This window comes from Cajanus cajan, chromosome 4 (assembly GCF_000230855.2).
Source record: "Cajanus cajan strain Asha chromosome 4, NIPB_CcT2T_4, whole genome shotgun sequence".
Taxonomy (NCBI): Eukaryota; Viridiplantae; Streptophyta; class Magnoliopsida; order Fabales; family Fabaceae; genus Cajanus; species Cajanus cajan.
Window position 1 is genome coordinate 77,061,549 of NC_138520.1, and position 27,677 is coordinate 77,089,225.

Sequence of the window (27,677 nt, forward strand, 5' to 3'; positions counted from 1 at the left end):
GTGGGTAGGTATGTGTGGCGTGCAAGATCCTTTTTACGTTCCCTGCATTGCAAGTTAACTAACTCCTTTCAATTTCTCACCATCACTTCTTCTTCTTCTTCAACACTTTCGCCGGAACTGTCAGTTTTCCGGCGAGATGGTTGTTTTCCCGTTTATGGTCAACGGCGTCAATGCGGTTTCAAAATGACTTTGTTGCTCTTCTCGGAATGATTGTGCCTTATCCGTATTTGTTCATTCTTCGCGCACATGTTTATCAATTCTTTTTTCATTACTAAGGAAGATTTTCTGTTGAATACGAGACAATCATCTTAGAGAGTTTGACACACACACCAACAGACATCTCCTCTCATAAATATAAACACAAATAATCCTTATTTTGTTTACATATGAATTATGAATATAAATACAAATTCACTTAATTAGAATTACCAAAATCAGCAGAATCATGCAAAACTTGTATTGTAGGGAATCTTTCTAAATTGGGACAGTCAAGGATGTCCAATATATCCTTAAACCCGCATACTAAAATCCCTTTGCAGACAATCTTCAATTGTGGTAAATGGCGCAATTTCAACTTGAGCAAATTAGGGATTGTAATATTGAAACTATGATAATCACCATTGCCATGTATTGCAAATATCTCCTTTATTGAATTACAGCTCCAAACAGTTATATACTCCAGGTTTTGAAGTTGTGGCACTAACCATGGTGTCAACAACGTTTCTATTTCATGGCATCCATGGATTCGAATTTTCTTGAGATGAGAGAACACCCCCGTCAGAGGCAAAAATTTTGTTAAACCAACATGGTGTTCCGTGCAGATGGCAGTTAAACTTTCCAAACAATAAAGTCTCAAAGATTCCAAATTTTGGATACTAGAGCATGAGGAACAAGAACTGGACAAACAGAACAAGCTGTTCAGTTTTGTGCACTTATTGATTTGAATTTTCTTCAAAGAAGTAGGACCATTGGATGATAGAGCCGCACATAAGCATACCCATTGATTATTGTAACGTACGATCAATTCTGCAGTGTCTTTTGGCAGTAAATGGGGCAATTCTTGGCAATCTCCAAACCATACACTTCGAAGATTAAATTCTGAATAAATAGTTTCATCAGAGTCAGGCGTCCAACCCTCGTATGTTCCTAAATGGATAAGAAAAGTTTTAGGTCCATAACCTCTATCCTGGATTTCTTGCACATAACTATTCAAGTTATCCTGGTCCAGAAAGGTTCCTCCAAAACATTCAAGCATGCTCATCCCTTGCACATCTTCTAATTTTATACTTGAACTATACCGCATATCCAGATATTGCATATTGGTCAAATTGGGTAGAAGTAGAACACATCCCGGTTCCAATGTTAAGTTGACATTATTGCACAAATCAAGCCATTTCATGTTTATTAAATTTTGCAATCCTTGAGGTACTTGGAGGATCGAACAATGTGAGATGTCCAATCTTGACAACTCTCGTAGCTCTCCTATTGGAGGTATATGTTCCAATTTTGAACATCCGGTGAGCACTAAAGAAATAAGAGACCTCAAGTTAGATAGCATCATTATATGATAAATCAAGTACTGTTAGAGCATTCATGTCTGTGAAAAAACACTCCGGAATATGGTTGATGCGATTATTAGTTAAGATCAAACTGGATAAGCGTGGACAATTAGGTGATGTGCCCTCTGGGATTTCTTCTATCATGTTATTTGCCAAATAAACTAACTCCAGATCAACTGTCCATTCTTGCACGTGAGGTATCTTTCTCAATTCTTGTTTGCATTTCACCATGTAACTGTGACTCTCATTCAAGATATGACACGCCATGTCTGTTACCAGATTATGCATTTCTAGAAGTGAACAATCCTCCAAATCCAACAACAAAGAATGGTCTATGAGTTTATTCACTATGTCATGTCCCTCATCAAATATTTCCTCTAAATTTCCCTTTTCCTTCATAAATCCATTGTTAAGAAGCGTGACAACCAAATCACTTCTATCAAAAGTATTAGGTAACACTGCACTACAATGTAAGAAAAACTTTTGCATGTCTTTTTCAACTAAATTGTCATGGCTTCGTTTTAGTACAGTCAAGACCACTTCTTTCACCTCTTCTCCAATTCCCATTTTTTTAAGTTTATTCAATGCATGTCTCCACATATAAGTGTCATAACAACCCTTTATGGTTCTAGCCATCAAAATGATTCCAAGTGGTAAACCATTGAACTCTTTTCCGACAAATCTTGCAATCTCAAGTACTTCAGGGGTAAGTGTTGCAGGTGTTCCATGGTGTCCAAGCTTTAGCGAAAATAACTCCCGAGCTTCTGACCATTGGAGAGGGTAAATTGTTATGATATTATGTGACTGGCAATCCATCTGTCGATACACATGTTTCAAACGACTTGTGATGATCAATTTAATGCCATTCATTCTGAGAGGAATTCCCACCTTCTCTAGATCAATATATTTCCAAACATCATCCAAAATAAGTACTGATTTTTCTATTTTCTCCAACTCAGATGCCAAAATTGTTGCTCTACTTCTCTCGTCATCTCCACAAAGCTTTACCCCTATTCTTTCTGCAATGTCCTGTTGCAATTTGAAAATGGTGAAATCATGGGAAACGGTGACCCAAAAGACATGGTTAAAAGTTGCCTTTCTTTTGATCTCATTCTCCATATAAGTTGCAAAGAATGTTTTCCCCACTCCCCCCATTCCATGTATGCCAATAATGAAAACATGGACATCCTCCAAAAGTGTCCACATGATTTGAACGTCGTGCTCAAAGTCTTCACCAACAAATTCATTTGACAACACAACAGGCTTTTGTATCTTATGTCGCTGCATTTCTACTGTCAATTGCCTTATTTCCTCATGTTGTTGCAACTTATCAACCCACTGCTCTATTTCCAACTCATAGAAGTTACCCAACCCAAACACATCCAGTGAGTTATTCATATCAACAACCCTTTTTTTCAAATTTTGTAGTTCATTCAACCAATTGTTAACATTACTCTTGCGCTTCTTGCCTCGAGACTCTAGCCATTGTAGTTGTCCCTTAATGTCATCTTCCACACTTGTAAGATCAGAAACCAACTTATTTAAGTCATTGATTTCACTTTGGAAAATACCATTGACGTTGTTGCTTCCCCTTACAACGTGCTCTGCTACCGAACCTGGTTCATTGTTTTTATAATGGTACATAACATAAAATTCAGGAAAAATATTAATGTTCTAAGAACACTTCAGAGAAACCCTAAGAAATATTTGAACAAACTTATAAATTTTTATATAAAAAAATCATTAATTCAATTTTGTTGCCTTGCACAATTCTAAGTGACTCACAGAATAGATAGGCTACATATACAATTCAGAACGTAAGTTAGAAATAATATAATGCGCAGTGGAAATAAACAAAGAAGAATGAACACGCAGATTTAATTCATAAAATACTTGATGACGAAAAATAAATTATGGTTAAAGGAGAAACATATTCTATGTAACATATTCTATTTATTCATTAAATTAGTTACACCGCGAGCTTTTTGATCGGGCCAAGAATTAGGTTCACCAACTTTAACAATACACAATGATACATCCACGTTCCACATGTACAATTGTGGGTTAGTTGTCCCACAAAATTTTAATTTTTTAAAAATAAAATAAAGACTTTAAATATACTTTTCGCACCGTAATATATTATTTATTTGATTTTTTTCTTATAATATTTGTTAAATAATTCTTCTAATTTTTTTCTGCTAATGAATTACTAAAATCAACCTAATAATGAGAAGACTGAGATAGTAGAGATAGGATTTTAGATTTGAATTTTAATGTGGTCGTAATTATGATGGATTAAAAAAATAGTCTTCTAATTTTATTTTATTTTATTTTAATTCTTGTAACATTTTTGTTTTGCTTTTGTCTTTATAATACATGAATAATTTTTTTTATTTTGTGTAATTTTTTGCAAACAAATTAACTCAAAATAAACAAAATATTATAGGAACTAAACTGAAAAAATAAATATATTATAAGGAGTAATTTGAAAACTTTAAATTTTACAATAACTGTTTTAAAAACATGATAAGGATAAAAAAAATGATATATTATAAAAAGTAAAGGTTTATTTAAACTTTCTGTAAAAAAAATATTTAAATCTATTATATATACTAGTAAGAAATTAGATGAATGTAGAGATAATCATTGATCATAAATTATATGTAAAAATGAGATGAAGAAAAAAAAGTGATTCCTAAAAAACAAATAAATAAATAAGGATATTTAAAGTAAAATTGTCTCAATAAATTAATATAGAAAATAAGAAATAATATTATAAAAAGAAATTAAATTTCATACTGTCAATAAAAAAATACATTATTAATTAACTGATTAGAAATTACTTTACGTATGATTTTAAAAATGGATACTAGAAAAGTCAACAATTTATTCTACTTCACGGTCTATAATTTGATAATAATATAAGATGACTTTATATTTTCAATAAATTTAAATTAAAATGTTGTAACAACTATTATATAAAACGATTAAAAATAATGATAAACAGTTATTGATATATGGTTTTTAATTGTATAGAGGCCAATTTAAATATATTGTACTTGTTCTATGGTTATCAATATAAAATATTACTATGATCACAATAAACTTTAAATTTAAAATAACATGTAAACTATTTCATCTTTTCTATTAGATCAACCCTAATAATTTTAGAGAAATTATTATTAATTAAAAAGATTAAGTATTTAATTAGGAAAAATATCCAAATATGTACTTTTAAAGAAATTTTAGAAGCATCAAAAAAGTTATATTAAAAAAATTTAACTGGAGAGTATAGTCGACAATTCCTCGGATCTTATCAAAAACTAGATAAGTCTATAAATAACTCAAAAAATATATTTTTAAAAATAATTAAATAGATAATAATTCTGTTAGATCTAATAAAATTAAGGTTTAAATATATTTTTAGTCCCTCAAATTTAAGATAAATTTGTTTTTAGTCCCTCAAATTTAAAATTATTATTTTTAATCCCTGTAATTTTTAAAAATCTTATTTTAGTTCATCATATCACCAATAACATATTTAAAAATAACAAATTAAGATGATTATACAATATTAATTGAATTTAATGTGATATTTTCACTAACAGGACTCCAATAGATAGATTTTACGTAATAATATTTGATAAATTTCTTAACAAAATTTGAATATAAGGACTAAAATAAGATTTTTTGAAATTATAAGGACTAAAAATATTAATTTTAAATTCGAGGGACAAAAAATAAATTTATCCTAAATTTAAGGGACTAAAAACATATTTAAACGTAAAATTAATAAAAAATAATAATAACATATTAAAAAGATAAGGTATTTTTTAACATTTATTACAACATTAATTATATTGAACTATCTAAAATCAAGGATTGAATTAAATTTTAAAATATCTCTTATAAATATCTTCTTTTTATACTACTGAACAAGTATGTCCGAGGGCTATTCGTCCTAATATTAAAGGCAGAAATGACATTTGTATCATAGGTAGGGATGGGTATACGGACCGGTCCAGCCTGTTTAAGGCCCGGTCCGTAAAACCCGCATTTTATACGGGCTGGATAAGTTCGGTCCGTAAAATAAATAGACTTATTTTTTAAGTTTGTATCTGGCCTGCCAAAATCCGCTGATAATGAACTGGTCCGCAGGCCTAAATAATGGTTCAAAAAATAAATTTTTAGAAAATAAAAATACATAAAGTTAGAAGAAAAAAAATTATTTATAAGCTAAATTTTATCATAATAAAAATTATCAATAGTTAAAATAGTTTAAAATACCAAATATTAAAATATTAAAATAAAAATAATTACAAATATTTAAATTATAGTACCAAACTTTCAATAATAAAAGCATCAAAATATCATAAAAGTAATTCAAATGACAAATACATACCAACTAAACATAATTTTAATGTCATAATAATTTAAAAAATTAAATACATAACTTAATATTAAAATCATAATATTTAAAAATATTAATTAGTGAAGTCTGCAGACTAGTCCGCAAATTAAATTCGTCAAGTCCGCAGATTTTACAGACCAGACTAAAAAATTAGACATAATTATACAAATTTAAAAAAAATGAATCCGTTATTTACGAAATTCGCGGACTTAGACCGATCCACAGACCTGGATCCGTATACCCACCCCTAATCATAGCCATGACAAGGTTATAAATATGTGAAAGATAAAGAGTATTGGAGGAGGATTAAAAGAGATAAATTATCTGTATACGCTTATGTAGGTAGAAAAGTAAAAGTCTCAATTCTCATTGCTATCTCGAAAATGTTAAGCATGTTACTTACATTGTGATTCAGTCAATCGTGGATTGTTTGAATCGGAAGTACTCAGAACTCTCTCATTGCCACCATCAACTGAGCATACACATACAGCAATGCCTTTTCCCTTTGTTTGATCTACATGTGCTTTAATTCTTGTAAATCCCCCACTGAAGACTCGATTACAATGCTTGCATTTCCACTTCCCATTTTCTTCTATTGTAACTTGATTCCAGTAGTATTTATCACCTTTTGGTCGACCCATCATTTATTCCCTAAATACAAAACCAACTTTTAAAATCAATGCAATAGACCATATATGCTTATTTATTACTTAATCATGTATTATATATATTTCTTAGGAAGATTGCACACCAAGCATGATTTTAATGTCTTTAAGAAAAATTAAATCCACTTTTACATATTCTTTAATTATTTTATTATTTCTAGTAGATATAAAACTTGAGTTTTTATCGATAAAAATTGATAAATAAATTAAAATTTTAAATACTAAAAATATTAGAAAAGAAGATTAATGCAAGGAAATTTCATTTCTAAAGAGTCAATTAGATAAAATTTCATTTGAACGGTTAAAAGTGTTAGTAACCATTCACAACAACGATACTGAATATCTAAACGATTATCAAATGCAAAACTCAAAAAGAAAAGGAAAAAAGCGAAAAAAAATTACAAGGCCAAGCATTTGGAAGTGTCAATGATGAATCAAATTTCATTACAAAACCAAACAGGGAAAAGAAAAAGGAATTACCGATGGAATAAAGCCCTTTCAGATAGTGGTGAAAACAGCAACTCTCTGAATATATCAAATTTTCTTGTTTCTAAACTTTAAAAGTGATTTTAGAAATATAGAGTATAAAGAAGTTTTGCTCTCCAAAATAACCTCATTCCTTGAAGGATAGCTAAGTTGTTGCTCTATTATATAGGCTGTTTCCGTATTATACATTATTATTTTAAGTAATCATTAGATTTACAACTCATATATACACTAGTATCCTTCAACTTGTATATTAAAAGCTGGACGGTCATTTAGTAGTTTTTTTATTTATTATTATTATTATTTAAAGGTGAAAGTTCAACTCAAGTACAATGAAATTTACAATAATTCATGCATATTATATCACTGTGCTGCACTTTACATGGATTTGTTTTTCAAATTAGTTAAATATTTTATGAGAGATAATCGTGTTTAAATTGAATAGAAACATTATAATAGACAATAATCAAGGTATGTAACTGGATATTTATCTTATATTCAAAATCAAAACTCAAAACTATTAGTTAAGTGGAACAATTTTACTATTTTTTTTTTTTTTTGTCCCTGGAGACGTTGGAGGTACCACAGCAGTGACTAATCTCCTCGCTAGGTTGGAGGTACCTCAAAGGGTGGGATAGCTGGCCCCAAGATTTAACGCGACTACATACACAAGGCAGGATTCGAACTCCTGACCTTGCTTAAGCATGGATCAACTCCTACCGCTGAACCACACGTTTGGGGTTAACAATTTTACTATTAGTAAACAAAATCAATTACTGTTTCACATGAATAATATAAATACAAAAATGTTACATGGTCTTATAGGTCGTTTAATTTGAGTCGTTTGAATATGATGGTATAAATTGCGGAATACAAATTAAGGACTTTGTGGGATCTATACTTTATTGGAAGCATTATAGTAGTTGTGTACTTTAATTATTTTTGAGAAGGTAGAGATAGTATAATTTATAGTTTAAAGCCACTTGCCAAGTGGTTATAGAATTAGAAGGTTGTTTATTTTGTATAAGCATATGAAATAGTTTTGTATGCTTTTGGTCTCCAAAGGGACGTGGAAAAATCACACGTCTTTAACTTTATATGCAAGCTAGGATTAGTGACAGGGTAGGCAAAATTGACACACCATGTTTCAAAATTCTACATATTAAAGCAACATATAATTACAGATTCTAATTCAAATAAATTAACAATGGCTAAATAGGTGAGTTGCTGTGTTATTAGTTTTCTTTTAAAAAAAAAAAGAAAAAGAAATCTGCCAACGCCGGCCATGGGAGCTTGGTATGAGGAGGCCAATTTTGAATTCAATAAAAGAACAAAAAAAAAAGCTTAAAAACAATATAAAAAGTAGTTAATTTATTTTTCATGTTGTTAAAACTTAAATATTAAAAAAATAATATTATAGTATATAAAGTTAATAATAAAAAATCTTTCAAAAAGAAAAAAAGAAATTATGTGTCCAACTATATAAAATTGAATTAGAGGCCATTCTAATTAGCATATATATATCACAACTGTTTTTACCTTAATTAAAAACTATCACCGAATTTTTTACCACAGCCAAAATAAATAAATTTTGAAAGAGTAATAAAATTCGTGGTTTTTTTTTTTTTTGAAATTATGACCAGTCATACAATTTCTTTTGGTAACTTTTTTTTTTTTTAACCAGCATATAAATAAGAAGTTGATTTACATCATAATTGGGAAAGGAAAATGTTGTATCCGAATTCACGTTCCGAATCATCCTCCCACAAATTAAAAAGTTTCTTTATTTTTAATTAAAATTTATATTTTATAATTAAAAACAATTATAAACATCAATCAAAATTAATTCGGACGTGATTTCGATTGAAATTTCAGAGGATATATTATTCCTTATTGGTAAATCATATTTTAGTTGAAGAGTGGTGAATTAAAACATAATTTTTATTTATTTATTTATTGATCCCGTTAATATAAACACGATCTTCCTGCACAAAAAAATTAAATAAAATACAATTTTTATATTTAGGGATGGATTCACTTTATGCAGTGTGGGGCAGCTGCCTCCACTATTTTTTATTATTATTTTATTAAAAGTATATAATATTATTTTGTTCCTATAATAATAATTAATTAAAATTGTGTGTTATTTTTTTCTTTCTTTTTATTTTCACTTTTAATATTAGTATTTTATTTTATTTGTTACTATGATACTTAATTGTTTATTATAATTTTTGCTCTTTTTTTTTTTTTTTACAAAATGCAAAGGACTCTATTTGCTTTAAGATTTTTTTTTTTAAAAGAACAATAGTTTTGAAATTTTCCTTATACATTCACTTCTTCATGTCCAAGCAACTCTTTTTTATTATTATTATTATTATGTTTTCGATCCTAATTTTTCTTGTTATCCAATAGTAATATTGGAAGGATAACCATGTATTTTAAAAGCGTATTGTACTAAAATTTCAATGTTGAGTGTATATTTTTTTCTATTATGAAACGTACATTTTTTTTTACTCTTATATATGTTATTTTTTCACATATCATCAAGAATTGATATAAGAAATCAAATGAGAGATGAATAGTCCAATAAATTTGTAGGTTTTTATTAAAAAAAAATTCACTATTATTGAAAATGAAAAAAAAAATCATTAATCATTTAAAATTTTTTTGTAGAGAACAGCTATAGTATATATTTAAACTTCAAAGTAGTATATTAAATTGTTAGTATTATAAATTTTTGTGTAGATATTGTCTTTGTTGGGTTGGAGAGTTATATATTAAAGAGTATTTCAGTCATGAATAATGAGTAAATCATACAAGTAAACTTGATAACATATCATAACTCACAATTTTAAGACATATTAGATTGATGAGTCTTTCTCACTTATATAATACTCAACATATCAATTTCTAATCGAGGTAAAACTATGTTTACACTTGAATTCTAATAGTTTCCGCAACTTAAGTTTTCTAAATTTGTCACTATTCATACTCTTTATTTTTTTTTAAAGTTATGATGTTGAAATAGTGCCTATAAAATATTATTTTATTTTTATATTTTTTAATGTTGAATTCGTAATTTTGACATAGACTTTTTTTATATAAAAAAAAACATTGTTGAAGTTGTGATTAATTACACGACTTTGTTAAAATATTTTTTAATTTTTTTAACATTGTACATTTTATTAATTATTATTGATTTTATTAATTTTTGTGTCGCGATGAATTGTTGCTTATTGCTAAGAAACTTTCATAATTAAGAAAAATTTGAGTTAGGACTCATTTTCTTGTTTATTTGTGATGCATATATTAATGGGAATTTTTTGAATTCGTGGTTGTTTAAATTGTTGAGATTGGAAATGACGTATGGTGGGTCTTGGTATTTTGAAGTATGGTAAGGTGAATTTGATTATTTTAATTATTTGGTGGTTGCATGTTGATAATATGGTTGAATTCGACTAGTTTATGATACTTATGTATGGTTTAGCATAATGCATGTGTGGATTTCTTGAGTTTCAAGTGTAGAGAATCAAGATCAAGATTTTGTCAAGTGCAAAATTTCTCATCACACCAAGAGTAGCTTTAAGGTGTCAGACATGACATAGGTCAAATACTTTTTGCGTTATTATCATTAGGCATGAGATTGGTAGATTTGTTTTACTCAATAACTCATGTTTTATATTAATTTTTAACAATTAAATAAAAAAGGTCTTAATGTATAGATTAAATATATAAATTAAAAAAAAGAAAAAAAAATATTTGATACTTCATTTCATTAACTTAAATTGATCGATAATCATAAAAATATTTTGTATGTTGATTTTAATTTATATAACGAAGTATTACATGATTTTTAATTTTTTTAAAATTTATAAACTAGATCTATATATTAAAAACTTCTAATTCAACAGTTAAATTGTTAAAATTTAATATAAAGAATAAGTTAATGAGTGAATTCCTTCTCTTTCTTTCTCTCTATATATATATATATGTATATATATATAGTTAAAAATAACACATTAAGAAAAATATTTGACAACTAGATCATCAACAATAATATATTATTCCCTATATTTTTTTACAAGTATTAAAAAATTATTTCATATGATAATTTCTATATATTAAATGTGAATGACTATATTTTGTGAAAATAATTTTAGAAATTTTTTCTTTGATGAGAAAGTTTTTAAAGGTTATTTTAATTACATATCTAATTCTAGTTTTATTTATCATAATTATTTATAAAATAAAATTTAATATTTAAAATAAATTATTAATATAAAAAAATTGTGCTACAATATAAATTATTTATTAAAAATTTAAAGTTTATTTTATATATTTAAAATTTTCTATTATTAAAATTCTAAATATAATTTATATATTCAAACATAATATCTATACATAATTTATTACAAATATTAGTTATATAATAAATATTTAGTTTGTATAATACATATGTTAGAATACTAAATAAAAAAATAGTTAACTAAGTTAAATTTTACTAATTTTATTATATTTCCTTAAATTCATTTTTTTTTGTTAAATGCCTAAATAAAATTGTACACATTAATATCATCCAGTGAAATAAAAGATTGAGATTCGCTAATCATATTTGAGAAAGAAAAAAAAAGTAAAATTCTTTTTTATTTTTATTATAAAAGATAATTATGTACTTATTAAAAATCTTTCCTGTAAATTACACTTGCCATTTCTTATAGGAAAAAGTTGTCTATCTCATTCTACACTCTTTTTTTTTTTGTAGTAAGAGACAAACAAACAAGAAAAAGAAGCAAAAACTAAGTTCCTAAGAAAGACACGTGATCTCTATCATTACGAAGAGCATCCACCAAAATAGACGAAGGTTCTCCAAGCACAATCAAATGCCTATTTGTTGTGGGCCCCTTCTTGGTGAGAATATCAGCACACTTATTCCCTTCTAGCAAGGTGTGCATAAACTCTACCTTCCAGTCTTCTTTCACAAAATCTTTTATGGATTCAATAAGTGTAGCAAATGCGTGAGATAGGATGGTGTTAAGTCTCAATTTTACTTCTTTTTGGATGAGACTTATTGAACAATTCCACTCATCCTCTGAACCATTGCAATATAATTGTTCTCATTTTGGTTCATTTTGTGTGCAGATATAACTAACCCGAATTCATCTAACAATACCTTAATCCACCTCATTTTTTGTGCAGGTATTGAACTAGAGAATTGAGGATTGAAGACTCTTAGGATTGGAAATCTAAGGAGCTAAGGAGCAGAGCAGACTGGCTGCGCCGGGCGCAAGATGACCTGCGCCGGGCTTAAGTAGAACAGAGTGTTTTACCTCTGCAAGTGACACCTGAGCCGGGCGCGAGACTGTTAAGTCTCAATTTTACCTCTTTTTGATGAGACTTATTGAACAAATTCCACTCATCCTTTGAACCATTGCAATATAATTGTTCTCTTTTTGGTTCATTTTGTAGCAGATATAACTAACCCAAATTCATCTAACAATACCTTAATCCACCTCATTTTTTGTACAGGTATTGAGCTAGAGATTTGAGGATTGAAGATCTTTTGGATTGGAAACATAAGGAGCCAAGGAGCAGAGCAGAGTGTCTGCGCCGGGCGTAAGATGACGCTGCGCCGGGCTTGAGAAGAACAGAGCAGTGGACTTTTGGAAGTTGTACATGCGCCGGGCGCGAGACTCCACCACGCCGGGCGTGATCGAGGCAGAGAGTACCTCAATACTGTAACACCCAAATTTTTATTATTTTAATGGCATTTTCGTAATTTTAATAAAGTTATAGGGGTATTTTGGGTTCTGGAACGGGCCGTTCCAAAAGTGGAACGGGCCGTTCCAAATGTTGAAAATGTGAGGTTTTTGTAGTCCCAGAACGGCCTTGGAATGGGCCGTTCCGGTATGGAGAACGGGCCGTTCCGGAAGGAGAACGGGCCGTTCTTCTGAGATTGAGAACGGGCCGTTCTGGTTTCAGAACGGGCCGTTCTGGTTTTTTTGGGAACGGGCCGTTTCGATTTTGGAACAGGCCGTTCCAGTTACAAATTTTGCCCAGATTTGAAGGATCCGGAACGGGCCGTTCCGAAATCAGTACGGGCCGTTCCGGGTGCGTCAGATTGCCTATAAATAGGGGCAGGGGGGTGAAATTTTTTATACAGAGGAAGAAAGTGAAATTTTAGAGAGAGAAAGAGAAGAGAGAGAGAGAGAGAGAGAAAGAAAGAGAAAGAAAGAGAGAGAGAAAGGAAGAGGGAATCCAGAGGAGGAGGCTCTGCCTAAGTTCAGCTCCGCTTATCCAGGTAAGGGGGGGAGTGAGAACCTCGCTCAGGGGTGTAGGGATAATTGTTGGATAGTTGTTTGTCGGATTGGCCCCCAATCCTTTGTCGTTATTCTGTTTAATTTCTATTTACTCTATTTTGTTTCTTGTTGAGGATGTCGTTGTTCTGTTTGATTTTCTATTTACTTTACTTTGTTGTTTGTTGAAGGTGCCGTTGTTCTGTTTGATTTTCTATTTACTCTACTCTGTTTTTGTTAAAGGTGCCGTTGTTCTGTCCGATTTTCTATTTATTATACTTTGTTCTTTGTTGAAAGTAATAAATGAATATGAAATTAATGTTAATAATAAATGAGTTTTAATATGAATAAGAATGCTCTCTGGATCTCTGTGAATACCTATGCGGACCTTAAGAGGAGTATTGATGACATGACCATGTGAAATATGGACAAATGACATGAGACCTAAGAATTGACTATTGAGACAAACTATGATTATGAGACTATGACAAATGAGGACATGATGTACTAAATGAAATTATGTAACAAGTTAAATATTGAGTCAATGAGATTATGATGGTATGACATGCATCATACGCATATATTATTCCAGGTGTGCCGCTGAGGCCGCATACCAGTGATGTAACTTGCTAACCAGGTGTACCTTCGGGTCGCCAGTGATGTAACCAGGTGTACCTTTGGGTCACCAGTGATGTAACCAGGTGTGCCTTAGGGTCACCAGTGATGATATGTGAAACTTCCTTATGGCGCCACATGCATGCATTTATAAGTCAAGATCATGACATCATTGCATGATAAATGAATATATATGTGATATTGATGATGTATGTGTATTATTTATAAGTGACTTATATTTGTTGTGTGTGTGAGTGCTATCTAGCCTTTATTTCTGCACCTGAAACTGAGTGAGATGTTTCTCACTCCCTTGTTGTTTTTGTATATGTTTAAATTATGTTGCAGGTGATCAGCATCATGAGGATGTTGGTGATGAGGCTTAAAGGCTTCAATTGGGCATGCTCTGATAGGATGTGACATCGGGGCATAGTTATTTTAGTTTAATATGTTATTGTTTTTATAACTTTAGTTTCTCTTCTTTTGTAATTTCTAACGGGAAATAACGTAGATAACATATATAATTCAAGGAAAATATATGTTAAGAATCGTAATTTGAACGTTCTTGATAAAAGACCAAGATGTACATTTTTGTTATATTTTTTATTATATGATTTGGGAGTATAAATTAATTCCTAACCAGGAGGCACTGCCACCTTTACTGGAGTTAATTTATATTTCCTTTATTATTATTTGTATATATATGATTTCTTGTTTTACACTAAATTGTATTGAAAATCTTAACTTCTTTTCTTTTATAATTTTTACACTGGAGTTATGATTTATGAGTTACGAATGTGAATCTTCTACCTTGTTATATTTGAAATATTTGTCAACTATGAAAGATTTTATTTACCCAAAAAGAAGATAAGAAATATTTTATTGTTACATTTGTTGTATATTAATAACGGGGTAGAGGGTGTGAAATTTAGTGGTATCAGAGCAGGTCGATCTAATCGACCGTGAGTTATGAGTTTACTATGCTTATTTGGTTTACTATGTTTATTTGGTACATGAATGATGGACTGAATTGATTGTAAAACTTGTTGGTATGATAGTATGATGATTGATTATGTTTATTGATTGTATTATTTTCTTAGACTATGGCTGGTAGAAATGATCGTGCGATTGCCGATGCTCTTCAAGCATTAGCACAAGCTATGAATAATAACAATAGGACTGAAGTTACTCCTAACTGGTTGGAGCAATTTCAACGAAATCACCCACCTACCTTTAAAGGAGGATATGACCCAGATGCTGCTATGAATTGGCTAACAGAAATAGAAAAAATTTTCAATGTTATGGATTGTCCCATCGCTCAGAAGGTGAAGTTGGCCACATTCATGTTGACTGCTGATGCTCACTTTTGGTGGGAAGGAGCACTTCGGAGGATGATTGATGGAGGGGTGCACTTGAATTGGGACAACTTCAAGAAGGTCTTTCTTGAGAAGTATTTCCCGGATGATGTGAGAAGTCGGAAAGAAATGGAATTCCTTGAGCTGAATCAAGGGAACGACACAGTGGCTGTGTATGCTGCCAAATTTGATGCTTTGGTTCGTTATTGCACACACTACCATGGTGAGGGTGGTGAAAGAGCTAAATGCATAAAATTTGTAAATGGTCTGCGTCCTGAAGTGAAAACTGCAATTAACTATCAGGAGATATATCACTTTCCCACTCTGGTCAATAAGTGCAGCATTTATGATCATGACAACCGTGCTCGTGCTGCTTTTTATAAAGGAGTTGGAGGTCCTATCCGTGCTGTGAGTTCTAGTACTTCGGGTAGGAGCAAGCCTTACTCCGCTTCTAATAGATTTCAAGGGAGTAAAGCTGCTGCTAATAAAAGCAAGTTGCTTACTAGAGGATCCACTGTTAGTGCTACTGGAAGTGTTGGAGGGTCTGTGTCCACTCCTTCAGTAAGATGCTGGAAGTGTGGACTTGTTGGTCATAATCAGTCTGAGTGTCGTGACAGGGAAGTTACCTGCTTCAACTGCAATGGTAAAGGTCACATCAGTACCCAATGTCCTGAATCACAAAGAACACGTGTTATGGGATCGGGTTCGCAAACTGAGCGTCCAAAGACTGTGGGGAGAGTATTTGCTCTTAGTGGTGCTGAAGCTTCTCGGTCAGAAAATTTGATACAAGGTACTTGTTTCATAGCTGAGACTCCTTTTGTTGTACTATTTGATTCTGGTGCAACTCATTCCTTTATTTCTGTCTCTTGTGTCCAAAAATTGAATTTGTCTGTGTCTTTGTTAGATTTTGATTTAGTTGTGGAAACCCCTACTAATGGTCCTGTGACTACATCCCTAGTGTGTTTGAAATGTCCTTTGACAGTTTCTGATAAGCAGTTTCTAGTGGACTTAATTTGTTTGCCTCTTAGTCAATTAGATGTAATTCTTGGTATGGATTGGTTATCTTCTCACCATGTCCTTTTAAACTGCTTTGAGAAATCTATTTCCTTTGGTGAATGTAAGAGTACGGAATTTCTTAGTGCTGCTGACATTAAAACTTGTTTAAAAGACAATGAAAAAGTGTACATGATCTTAGCTTCTTTAACACTTGAGACTGATAGTAAGCTAGATGAGATTCCCTTAGTGAGAGAATTTCCAGAAGTATTTCCTAAGGATGTGTCTAGTTTACCACCTGAGAGAGAGATTGAGTTTAGCATAGACTTAGTACCAGGTACCCCACCTATATCTATAGCACCCTATAGGATGTCCCCTACAGAGTTAGTTGAGCTTAAGAAACAAATAGAGGAATTACAAGGAAAACAATTCATTAGGCCTAGTGTCTCGCCTTGGGGAGCGCCTGTTTTGTTGGTTAAGAAGAAAGATGGGAGCATGAGGTTGTGCGTAGACTATAGGCAACTGAATAAAGTGACCATTAAGAATAAGTATCCTTTGCCTAGGATAGATGACCTTATGGATCAACTAGTTGGAGCTTGTGTGTTCAGTAAGATAGATTTAAGGTCAGGATACCATCAGATTAGAGTGAGAGCTGAGGATGTTCCTAAGACTGCCTTTAGAACCCGCTATGGGCACTATGAGTATTTAGTTATGCCTTTTGGTGTGACTAATGCACCTGGTGTTTTTATGGACTACATGAATAGGATCTTTCACCCTTACTTGGATAGATTTGTAGTGGTCTTCATAGATGATATCCTAGTGTATTCCAAGACTAGGGAGGAGCATGTTGAGCACCTTAGGATCGTTCTTCAAACCCTTAAGGAGAGGCAGTTGTATGCAAAATTGTCAAAATGTGAATTTTGGTTGGATAGTGTGAACTTTCTAGGACATGTGATATCCAAGGGTGGAATAGCTGTAGATTCTGCTAAGGTAGAAGCTGTGTTAGAGTGGAGAACACCTAAATCAGTATTTGAGATTAGGAGTTTCCTAGGACTAGCTGGTTATTACAGAAGGTTCATAGAGAATTTCTCTAGGCTAGCTCTTCCTTTGACTAAGCTGACGAAGAAAGACCAACCTTTTGTGTGGGATTCTAAGTGTGAGGAAAGTTTTCAAGAACTTAAGAGGAGATTAACTAGTGCTCCTGTGTTAGTATTACCTGATCCTAGTAAGACTTTTGAGGTATTTTGTGATGCTTCTAAATTGGGTTTAGGAGGAGTACTTATGCAGGAGGGTAAGGTAGTAGCCTATGCTTCAAGACAACTTAAAATTCATGAGCAAAACTATCCTACCCATGACCCTGAGTTAGCTGCAATAGTTTTTGTGCTCAAGTTGTGGAGACATTACTTGTTTGGGTCTAGATTTGAGGTTTTTAGTGACCATAAAAGCCTTAAGTACTTGTTTGACCAAAAGGAATTGAATATGAGGCAGAGGAGATGGTTAGAGTTTCTTAAGGATTATGACTTTCAATTAAATTATCACCCTGGCAAGGCTAATGTTGTAGCTGATGCTTTGAGTAGAAAATCTTTGAGAATGTCTTCCTTGATGATTAGGGAAATGCAAATGATTGAGGAGTTTAGGGATATGAGCTTAGGGTGTGAGTTGACCTCTAAGAGTATTAAGTTGGGAGCTTTAAGAGTGACTAATAGCTTGATAGATGAGATTAGAGAAGGTCAGAAGATGGATCCTTTCTTATTGAGTCGGGTAGAGAAGTTGAATCAAGCTGTGAAAAGTGAGTTTAGAATTGGAGTGGATGGAGTTTTAAGATTTAAGGATAGGTTGTGCATTCCTAGTGTGCCAGAACTTAAGAGAGCAATCCTGGAAGAAGGTCATAAGAGTATCCTTAGTATCCATCCAGGAGCCACTAAGATGTACCAAGACCTTAAGAAGATGTTTTGGTGGCCTAAGATGAAGAGGGAAGTGGAGGAATTTGTGTATGCTTGCTTAGTATGTCAGAAAGCTAAGGTAGAACACCAAAAACCTTCAGGTTTGATGCAACCTTTAGATGTGCCTGTGTGGAAGTGGGATAGCATCTCTATGGATTTTGTAGTTGGGTTACCTAAGACTGTGAAGAACTTGGATGCTATATGGGTCATTGTGGATAGATTGACTAAGTCTGCCCATTTTATTCCCATTAATATTAGGTACTCTTTGGAGAGGTTAACCAAGTTGTACATCAGTGAGATCGTGAGGTTGCATGGAGTTCCTACTAGTATTGTGTCTGATAGAGATCCTAGGTTCACCTCTAGATTTTGGGAGAGTTTGCATAAGGCTTTAGGCACTAAGCTTAGATTGAGTTCAGCTTACCATCCCCAAACAGATGGCCAAACTGAGAGAACCATACAATCTTTGGAAGACTTGTTGAGGGCTTGCATCTTAGAACGTGGGGGTAGTTGGGATAGTTTCCTACCTTTGATAGAATTTACCTACAATAATAGCTACCATTCTAGTATTGGGATGGCACCATATGAGGCTCTGTATGGTAGGAGATGTAGAACACCTTTATGTTGGGTAGAACCTGGAGAGAATGTCATGTTAGGACCTGAGATAGTTCAACAAACTACTGAACAGGTTAAGATGATCCAAGAGAAGATGAGAGCAACTCAGAGTAGGCAAAAGAGTTATAATGACAAGAGGAGAAAAGACCTTAAGTTTAAAGAAGGTGATCATGTATTCCTTAAAGTCACTCCTTGGACAGGAGTAGGCAGAGCACTGAAATCCCGTAAGCTTACTCCACGTTTCATTGGTCCTTATCAAATTCTTAAAAGAATCGGTGAAGTGGCCTATCAAATTGCTTTGCCTCCATCTCTTTCAAATCTCCATAGTGTCTTTCATGTTTCCCAACTCAGAAAGTATGTTCATGATCCTTCCCATATCATTGAGTCTGACAACATTCAGTTGAAGGATAATCTTACTTATGAAACGGTTCCTCTAAGGATTGATGACACGAGAGTGAAACAACTAAGAGGAAAGGAAATCCCTTTGGTTAAGGTCGTTTGGGGAGGAAATATTGAAGAAAGTGCTACATGGGAATTAGAAAGCAAGATGCGAGAAGCTCATCCATTTCTGTTTTCAGGTAAATTTCGGGGACGAAATTTCTAAAAGGAGGGGAGAATTGTAACACCCAAATTTTTATTATTTTAATGGCATTTTCGTAATTTTAATAAAGTTATAGGGGTATTTTGGGTTCTGGAACGGGCCGTTCCAAAAGTGGAACGGGCCGTTCCAAATGTTGAAAATGTGAGGTTTTTGTAGTCCCAGAACGGCCTTGGAACGGGCCGTTCCGGTATGGAGAACGGGCCGTTCCGGAAGGAGAACGGGCCGTTCTTCTGAGATTGAGAACGGGCCGTTCTGGTTTCAGAACGGGCCGTTCTGGTTTTTTTGGGAACGGGCCGTTTCGATTTTGGAACAGGCCGTTCCAGTTACAAATTTTGCCCAGATTTGAAGGATCCGGAACGGGCCGTTCCGAAATCAGTACGGGCCGTTCCGGGTGCGTCAGATTGCCTATAAATAGGGGCAGGGGGGTGAAATTTTTTATACAGAGGAAGAAAGTGAAATTTTAGAGAGAGAAAGAGAAGAGAGAGAGAGAGAGAGAGAAAGAAAGAGAAAGAAAGAGAGAGAGAAAGGAAGAGGGAATCTAGAGGAGGAGGCTCTGCCTAAGTTCAGCTCCGCTTATCCAGGTAAGGGGGGGAGTGAGAACCTCGCTCAGGGGTGTAGGGATAATTGTTGGATAGTTGTTTGTCGGATTGGCCCCCAATCCTTTGTCGTTATTCTGTTTAATTTCTATTTACTCTATTTTGTTTCTTGTTGAGGATGCCGTTGTTCTGTTTGATTTTCTATTTACTTTACTTTGTTGTTTGTTGAAGGTGTCGTTGTTCTGTTTGATTTTCTATTTACTCTACTCTGTTTTTGTTAAAGGTGCCGTTGTTCTGTCCGATTTTCTATTTATTATACTTTGTTCTTTGTTGAAAGTAATAAATGAATATGAAATTAATGTTAATAATAAATGAGTTTTAATATGAATAAGAATGCTCTCTGGATCTCTGTGAATACCTATGCGGACCTTAAGAGGAGTATTGATGACATGACCATGTGAAATATGGACAAATGACATGAGACCTAAGAATTGACTATTGAGACAAACTATGATTATGAGACTATGACAAATGAGGACATGATGTACTAAATGAAATTATGTAACAAGTTAAATATTGAGTCAATGAGATTATGATGGTATGACATGCATCATACGCATATATTATTCCAGGTGTGCCGCTGAGGCCGCATACCAGTGATGTAACTTGCTAACCAGGTGTACCTTCGGGTCGCCAGTGATGTAACCAGGTGTACCTTTGGGTCACCAGTGATGTAACCAGGTGTGCCTTAGGGTCACCAGTGATGATATGTGAAACTTCCTTATGGCGCCACATGCATGCATTTATAAGTCAAGATCATGACATCATTGCATGATAAATGAATATATATGTGATATTGATGATGTATGTGTATTATTTATAAGTGACTTATATTTGTTGTGTGTGTGAGTGCTATCTAGCCTTTATTTCTGCACCTGAAACTGAGTGAGATGTTTCTCACTCCCTTGTTGTTTTTGTATATGTTTAAATTATGTTGCAGGTGATCAGCATCATGAGGATGTTGGTGATGAGGCTTAAAGGCTTCAATTGGGCATGCTCTGATAGGATGTGACATCGGGGCATAGTTATTTTAGTTTAATATGTTATTGTTTTTATAACTTTAGTTTCTCTTCTTTTGTAATTTCTAACGGGAAATAACGTAGATAACATATATAATTCAAGGAAAATATATGTTAAGAATCGTAATTTGAACGTTCTTGATAAAAGACCAAGATGTACATTTTTGTTATATTTTTTATTATATGATTTGGGAGTATAAATTAATTCCTAACCAGGAGGCACTGCCACCTTTACTGGAGTTAATTTATATTTCCTTTATTATTATTTGTATATATATGATTTCTTGTTTTACACTAAATTGTATTGAAAATCTTAACTTCTTTTCTTTTATAATTTTTACACTGGAGTTATGATTTATGAGTTACGAATGTAAATCTTCTACCTTGTTATATTTGAAATATTTGTCAACTATGAAAGATTTTATTTACCCAAAAAGAAGATAAGAAATATTTTATTGTTACATTTGTTGTATATTAATAACGGGGTAGAGGGTGTGACAAATACTCTCTGGAACGAATTGCGCCGGGCTTAATAGAGAATTGCGCCGGGCTCGCTCTAAGGCAGAGAATGCTTGAAAGTCTCTGGAAGACACTGCGCCGGGCGTAAAAAGTAATTGCGCCGGGCTTATAACGAGGCAGAAAGTGCTCAGAAGACTATGCGCCGGGCGCGACAACTTATGCGCCGGGCGCAGAACCCTAATCTGACCTCCCAGGCTCGTATTTGAAGCCATTTTCGAGGGTTTCTCCCTCATTCACACATTGGGCGCGTTTTGGGAGCTGTGGAAGGGATTCCCGGAGCTTGGAGCCGTTCGTGTGTGGGTCTTTCCTTCGGTTCTTCATTTCTCCCTTCATCTCTATTTTGTATTTACCCTCTTTGTTGAGTGGTTTCACCCATTTTTGTGGGGTTAGATGTAACCAACGAATTCTATTGTAATCCTTACGGTTTTTATGATATATATACATGTTGTTTCATTCATTGTTGTTTATGTTTCTATTCTTAATGCTTGCTTTGGATTTAATCTCATTGCATGATATAGGTTCCATTGGGTATTGGAAAATAACCCTTGAAACTAGCTCTGAAACAAATGCCTAGTGGGAAATGTATCTAGGAATGGAGCTTAGCCCATTAGTAGTCTTAAACCCTAGCCCGTAATGCGGATGTAGATATTGGGTACTCAAGGGATTGATATTCAATATCCACATCTAGGCTCTTGCTCTAAGGGATTAGGTTTGAGTAAACTATTGGGTTGACTAAGCAATGAATTTAACAAGAGATTAAGGATTCATTAGTTTGACGTTTGGTGAAATCTGACCCCACAATCTCACAAAACCATAAAATCATTTCTACCCTTTCCACTCACAAACCAATATTTATTTACAGCTTTCATTCCAATAGTCTTAACCTTGAATTCACATGACAAATTATAAATTGGAATTATTCTTTAGTCACGAATAGTCAATAAATGCTTATTTTACCTTCTAATCCCTGTGGATACGATATTTTTACTACTTGAACGGCCGGTATACTTGCCGTGTTTGAGACCGTTGATAGAATTAAACAAATTTACAAATATTAACAAAAGTGTTTCAACGGAATTCTCAATAAGTTTTTGGCGCCGTTGCCGGGGATTAGAATGGCGATTTAGTATTTGTAGCTATTTGTGACTTATTCTTTGTTTTTATTGTTATTTTTATTTGTGTGTTGGTAATGAATTGTTGAAGCTAACCTGTGCGCTCTAGTCCTCTACTTTCTCTTGTATGCAAGGAACTGTGAACTAGATTGACCAATTCTTCTGAGCAGTTGCTGAGCAATCCTCAGATTGAGCACAAAGCAAGGAGGAACAAGAGCAACAGGAGGAGAAGGAAAGTAGAGCACTTCAAGTTGGCCACCGTCAGGCTCGGGACAGTAAACAAGCGCTTCCTGGGAGGCAACCCAGAGATCTGAACTGTGTTTTAGATTTTTGTTGCATGTTGTTCTGTGTTATAAGTGTTGTTTTGTATTATGTGTTGTGTTTTGTGTTATACGTTTTGTGGTATATGTTGTTTGTGTTATGTGTTAGTTGTTAGAATCATGTTTGAATGGGTAAATATAGGGTACATTTTGTTTGGAATGTGAGGAATGAGGCAATTCTGTGTCTAGGTGGAAATAAGGCCTGATCCTAATTTAAAACCTGGGCAAATTGACCTTTTAAAGTGACTACGCGCCGGGCGTGACTCTTTTGCGCCCGGCCTAATACTCAATTTTTGGTCTCTGGAACCACCACGCCGGGCGCGTTTAACGCACGCCCGGCGCGATATCAGATTTTGAAACCTCGTTGATTTTTACTGATATTAAGCCCGGCGCATCTGTGTTAAGCCCGGCGCACCACATTCCTGACAGCCCATATTTATCTGTTTTCAATCATGTTTCTTTATGTTCTGTTGTATGTTGTATGTTTGTGTGCTTTATGTTGCATTGTTATAGTTCATTTCCGTGTGCATGCATGTTGTGCTTAATTTTGGTCTAAGGATATTCTCCATTTTTGCTATATTTGCTTGGTCATCACTGTGTATAATTTTTGTGCTCACCATGTTCTTTCATGAGTACACTCTGCAATCACTTCTGGTTACCAGGACTTTCAGGCGTATACTGGTTGGCCTGGGGACCAGGCTCCTAAGTTTGGGGGAGTGGAGCTGCTGAGGTTGATGGAGTTGATGATGGTGGAGCAGCTCTTGGAGATGATGATGACCAGACCCCATAGATGGACGCAGATGGAGCCTGCCTTAGTTTACCTTTGTCTATTGCAATTTATTCTTCTGTCTTTTATTTTCAGTATTTAACTATTTTTATATATAGTCTTTTTGATGATTACTTTGTTGGTTCTTTTGTGAATAGTCTGCCTTAGCATGGTTTTTAATCTTGTTGATACTTGTTCTGCTTGTGATCGATTCTGGATTATAGTTTACTTGATGTTTATGGTGTGTGTACCTTAGACATTTTCAAGTCACATTAGATCTTTAGTTCATGACTAGTTGCATACGGGTTTCAATGTTGATCATAGAACTGAGCTGAGTTTGATAATTTGTGGATGCATAGCCGGGTGAGGTTTGAGCCTAAAACACTTATGAGTGAACTACGCTTAGGTTGCATGATAGACTTTGCTTGAGTTTCCCTGGTAGTTTGCTTATGTTGTGCACTTATATGATCAAGGCATTTACATTTCCATATTTTGTTAATCATCTAAGCCAAAAAGCCATATCCACTTTCCACTTGACCCATACCTTCCTAAGCCTAAACACCACACCTTCCACTTGTCCCAAACCATGGAAAATTAACCATAACCTTTGCCTTGGTTAAGAGAGCAAACTGATGACATCAAATAAGTTTGGGGGAGTTGAAGAATGGGGAATTTTGGGAAGAAGAAAGTATGTGGTCAGCCATTACAAAAAAAAAAAAAAAAAAAAAAAGAAGAGAAAAACAAAGCAAAACAAAAACAAAAATATTAAGATGCAAAAATATAAATATGCATCTCATAAAGGCTAATGGCTTGGATCAGGTAAAGGGCATGTGCCAAATTGTTGTAATGGGGTATGGAGAGGGACATCATTGTAAAATCTTATTTGCTCTCTTAAGCTATAGCACCTTCAATCCTTGAAAAACCATAAAACTGCTACCGCTTGACCCTGCTTGACCCAGATTTCCCTAATAAAGACCTTGTGATAAGTGTCTGCATTTGTTTTACCACTGGTTTCATTTGGAAACGAAGAGCAAAGTTGAATTATGTGGCGTGAGTAGTAGACTAGAGAGAAACACTCACCCTGATACACTAGTGTGCATAGAGAGAAACATTTTCCTAGTGAGGATGCATACACAGATAGTCATTACTCTTCTCAGCTCTTTGATCTCTTTTGAAACCTTTGTTTGCACCTTGTCATGTTCTATTGCAATAATTATGATTGGAAATTCATCTGAGGTTCATGCTTGCGAAAAGAAGATACAAGTGAACTAGGATGTAGAAATTGACTCACTTGCATTGCTTGTTATCTGCTAGATTAATTACCTTTTGCTTGAGGACAAGCAAGGTTCTAAGTTTGGGGGAGTTGTTAAGTCTCAATTTTACCTCTTTTTGATGAGACTTATTGAACAAATTCCACTCATCCTTTGAACCATTGCAATATAATTGTTCTCTTTTTGGTTCATTTTGTATGCAGATATAACTAACCCAAATTCATCTAACAATACCTTAATCCACCTCATTTTTTGTACAGGTATTGAGCTAGAGATTTGAGGATTGAAGATCTTTTGGATTGGAAACATAAGGAGCCAAGGAGCAGAGCAGAGTGTCTGCGCCGGGCGTAAGATGACGCTGCGCCGGGCTTGAGAAGAACAGAGCAGTGGACTTTTGGAAGTTGTACATGCGCCGGGCGCGAGACTCCACCACGCCGGGCGTGATCGAGGCAGAGAGTACCTCAATACTCTCTGGAACGAATTGCGCCGGGCTTAATAGAGAATTGCGCCGGGCTCGCTCTAAGGCAGAGAATGCTTGAAAGTCTCTGAAAGACACTGCGCCGGGCGTAAAAAGTAATTGCGCCGGGCTTATAACGAGGCAGAAAGTGCTCAGAAGACTATGCGCCGGGCGCGACAACTTATGCGTCGGGCGCAGAACCCTAATCTGACCTCCCAGGCTCGTATTTGAAGCCATTTTCGAGGGTTTCTCCCTCATTCACACATTGGGCGCGTTTTGGGAGCTGTGGAAGGGATTCCCGGAGCTTGGAGCCGTTCGTGTGTGGGTCTTTCCTTCGGTTCTTCATTTCTCCCTTCATCTCTATTTTGTATTTACCCTCTTTGTTGAGTGGTTTCACCCATTTTTGTGGGGTTAGATGTAACCAACGAATTCTATTGTAATCCTTACGGTTTTTATGATATATATACATGTTGTTTCATTCATTGTTGTTTATGTTTCTATTCTTAATGCTTGCTTTGGATTTAATCTCATTGCATGATATAGGTTCCATTGGGTATTGGAAAATATCCCTTGAAACTAGCTCTGAAACAAATGCCTAGTGGGAAATGTATCTAGGAATGGAGCTTAGCCCATTAGTAGTCTTAAACCCTAGCCCGTAATGCGGATGTAGATATTGGGTACTCAAGGGATTGATATTCAATATCCACATCTAGGCTCTTGCTCTAAGGGATTAGGTTTGAGTAAACTATTGGGTTGACTAAGCAATGAATTTAACAAGAGATTAAGGATTCATTAGTTTGACGTTTGGTGAAATCTGACCCCACAATCTCACAAAACCATAAAATCATTTCTACCCTTTCCACTCACAAACCAATATTTATTTACAGCTTTCATTCCAATAGTCTTAACCTTGAATTCACATGACAAATTATAAATTGGAATTATTCTTTAGTCACGAATAGTCAATAAATGCTTATTTTACCTTCTAATCCCTGTGGATACGATATTTTTACTACTTGAACGGCCGGTATACTTGCCGTGTTTGAGACCGTTGATAGAATTAAACAAATTTACAAATATTAACAAAAGTGTTTCAACGGAATTCTCAACAAGTTTTTGGCGCCGTTGCCGGGGATTAGAATGGCGATTTAGTATTTGTAGCTATTTGTGACTTATTCTTTGTTTTTATTGTTATTTTTATTTGTGTGTTGGTAATGAATTGTTGAAGCTAACCTGTGCGCTCTAGTCCTCTACTTTCTCTTGTATGCAAGGAACTGTGAACTAGATTGACCAATTCTTCTGAGCAGTTGCTGAGCAATCCTCAGATTGAGCACAAAGCAAGGAGGAACAAGAGCAACAGGAGGAGAAGGAAAGTAGAGCACTTCAAGTTGGCCACCGTCAGGCTCGGGACAGTAAACAAGCGCTTCCTGGGAGGCAACCCAGAGATCTGAACTGTGTTTTAGATTTTTGTTGCATGTTGTTCTGTGTTATAAGTGTTGTTTTGTATTATGTGTTGTGTTTTGTGTTATATGTTGTTTGTGTTATGTGTTAGTTGTTAGAATCATGTTTGAATGGGTAAATATAGGGTACATTTTGTTTGGAATGTGAGGAATGAGGCAATTCTGTGTCTAGGTGGAAATAAGGCCTGATCCTAATTTAAAACCTGGGCAAATTGACCTTTTAAAGTGACTACGCGCCGGGCGTGACTCTTTTGCGCCCGGCCTAATACTCAATTTTTGGTCTCTGGAACCACCACGCCGGGCGCGTTTAACGCACGCCCGGCGCGATATCAGATTTTGAAACCTCGTTGATTTTTACTGATATTAAGCCCGGCGCATCTGTGTTAAGCCCGGCGCACCACATTCCTGACAGCCCATATTTATCTGTTTTCAATCATGTTTCTTTATGTTCTGTTGTATGTTGTATGTTTGTGTGCTTTATGTTGCATTGTTATAGTTCATTTCCGTGTGCATGCATGTTGTGCTTAATTTTGGTCTAAGGATATTCTCCATTTTTGCTATATTTGCTTGGTCATCACTGTGTATAATTTTTGTGCTCACCATGTTCTTTCATGAGTACACTCTGCA

General features: G+C 34.1%; 2 protein-coding genes across 2 annotated transcripts; one reads left to right on the plus strand and one right to left on the minus strand.

The window, feature by feature from the left end:
* Window positions 1–1,547: 1,547 nt before the first annotated feature.
* Window positions 1,548–8,249, minus strand: LOC109802765 (putative disease resistance protein At5g43730). Its single transcript, XM_020364166.3, has 3 exons — window positions 7,116–8,249; window positions 6,374–6,621; window positions 1,548–3,175 (listed from the first exon to the last, which is right to left on the minus strand). Exons 2-3 carry the CDS (start codon window positions 6,612–6,614, stop codon window positions 1,548–1,550), a joined length of 1,869 nt encoding a protein of 622 aa, XP_020219755.3. The 5' UTR covers window positions 6,615–6,621; window positions 7,116–8,249.
* A 5,297-nt stretch (window positions 8,250–13,546) lies between these two features.
* LOC145956979 (uncharacterized) lies at window positions 13,547–21,416 on the plus strand. Its single transcript, XM_083073140.1, has 2 exons — window positions 13,547–16,171; window positions 21,067–21,416. The coding sequence occupies exons 1-2, from the start codon at window positions 15,130–15,132 to the stop codon at window positions 21,102–21,104; spliced, it is 1,080 nt and encodes a 359-aa protein (XP_082929266.1). The 5' UTR covers window positions 13,547–15,129; the 3' UTR covers window positions 21,105–21,416.
* The last annotated feature ends 6,261 nt before the right edge of the window (window positions 21,417–27,677 follow it).

Bases quoted from the DNA above. Each gene is read 5' to 3' on its own strand.
- LOC109802765 (XM_020364166.3), bottom strand. From the start codon at position 6,614: ATGATGGGTCGACCAAAAGGTGATAAATACTACTGGAATCAAGTTACA. The intron at 3,176-6,373 runs GTAAGTAACATG...ACAATGAACCAG, and splicing joins ACGATTGACTGAATCACAAT to GTTCGGTAGCAGAGCACGTT.
- LOC145956979 (XM_083073140.1), top strand. From the start codon at position 15,130: ATGGCTGGTAGAAATGATCGTGCGATTGCCGATGCTCTTCAAGCATTA. The intron at 16,172-21,066 runs GTACTTGTTTCA...ATTATGTTGCAG, and splicing joins GTCAGAAAATTTGATACAAG to GTGATCAGCATCATGAGGAT.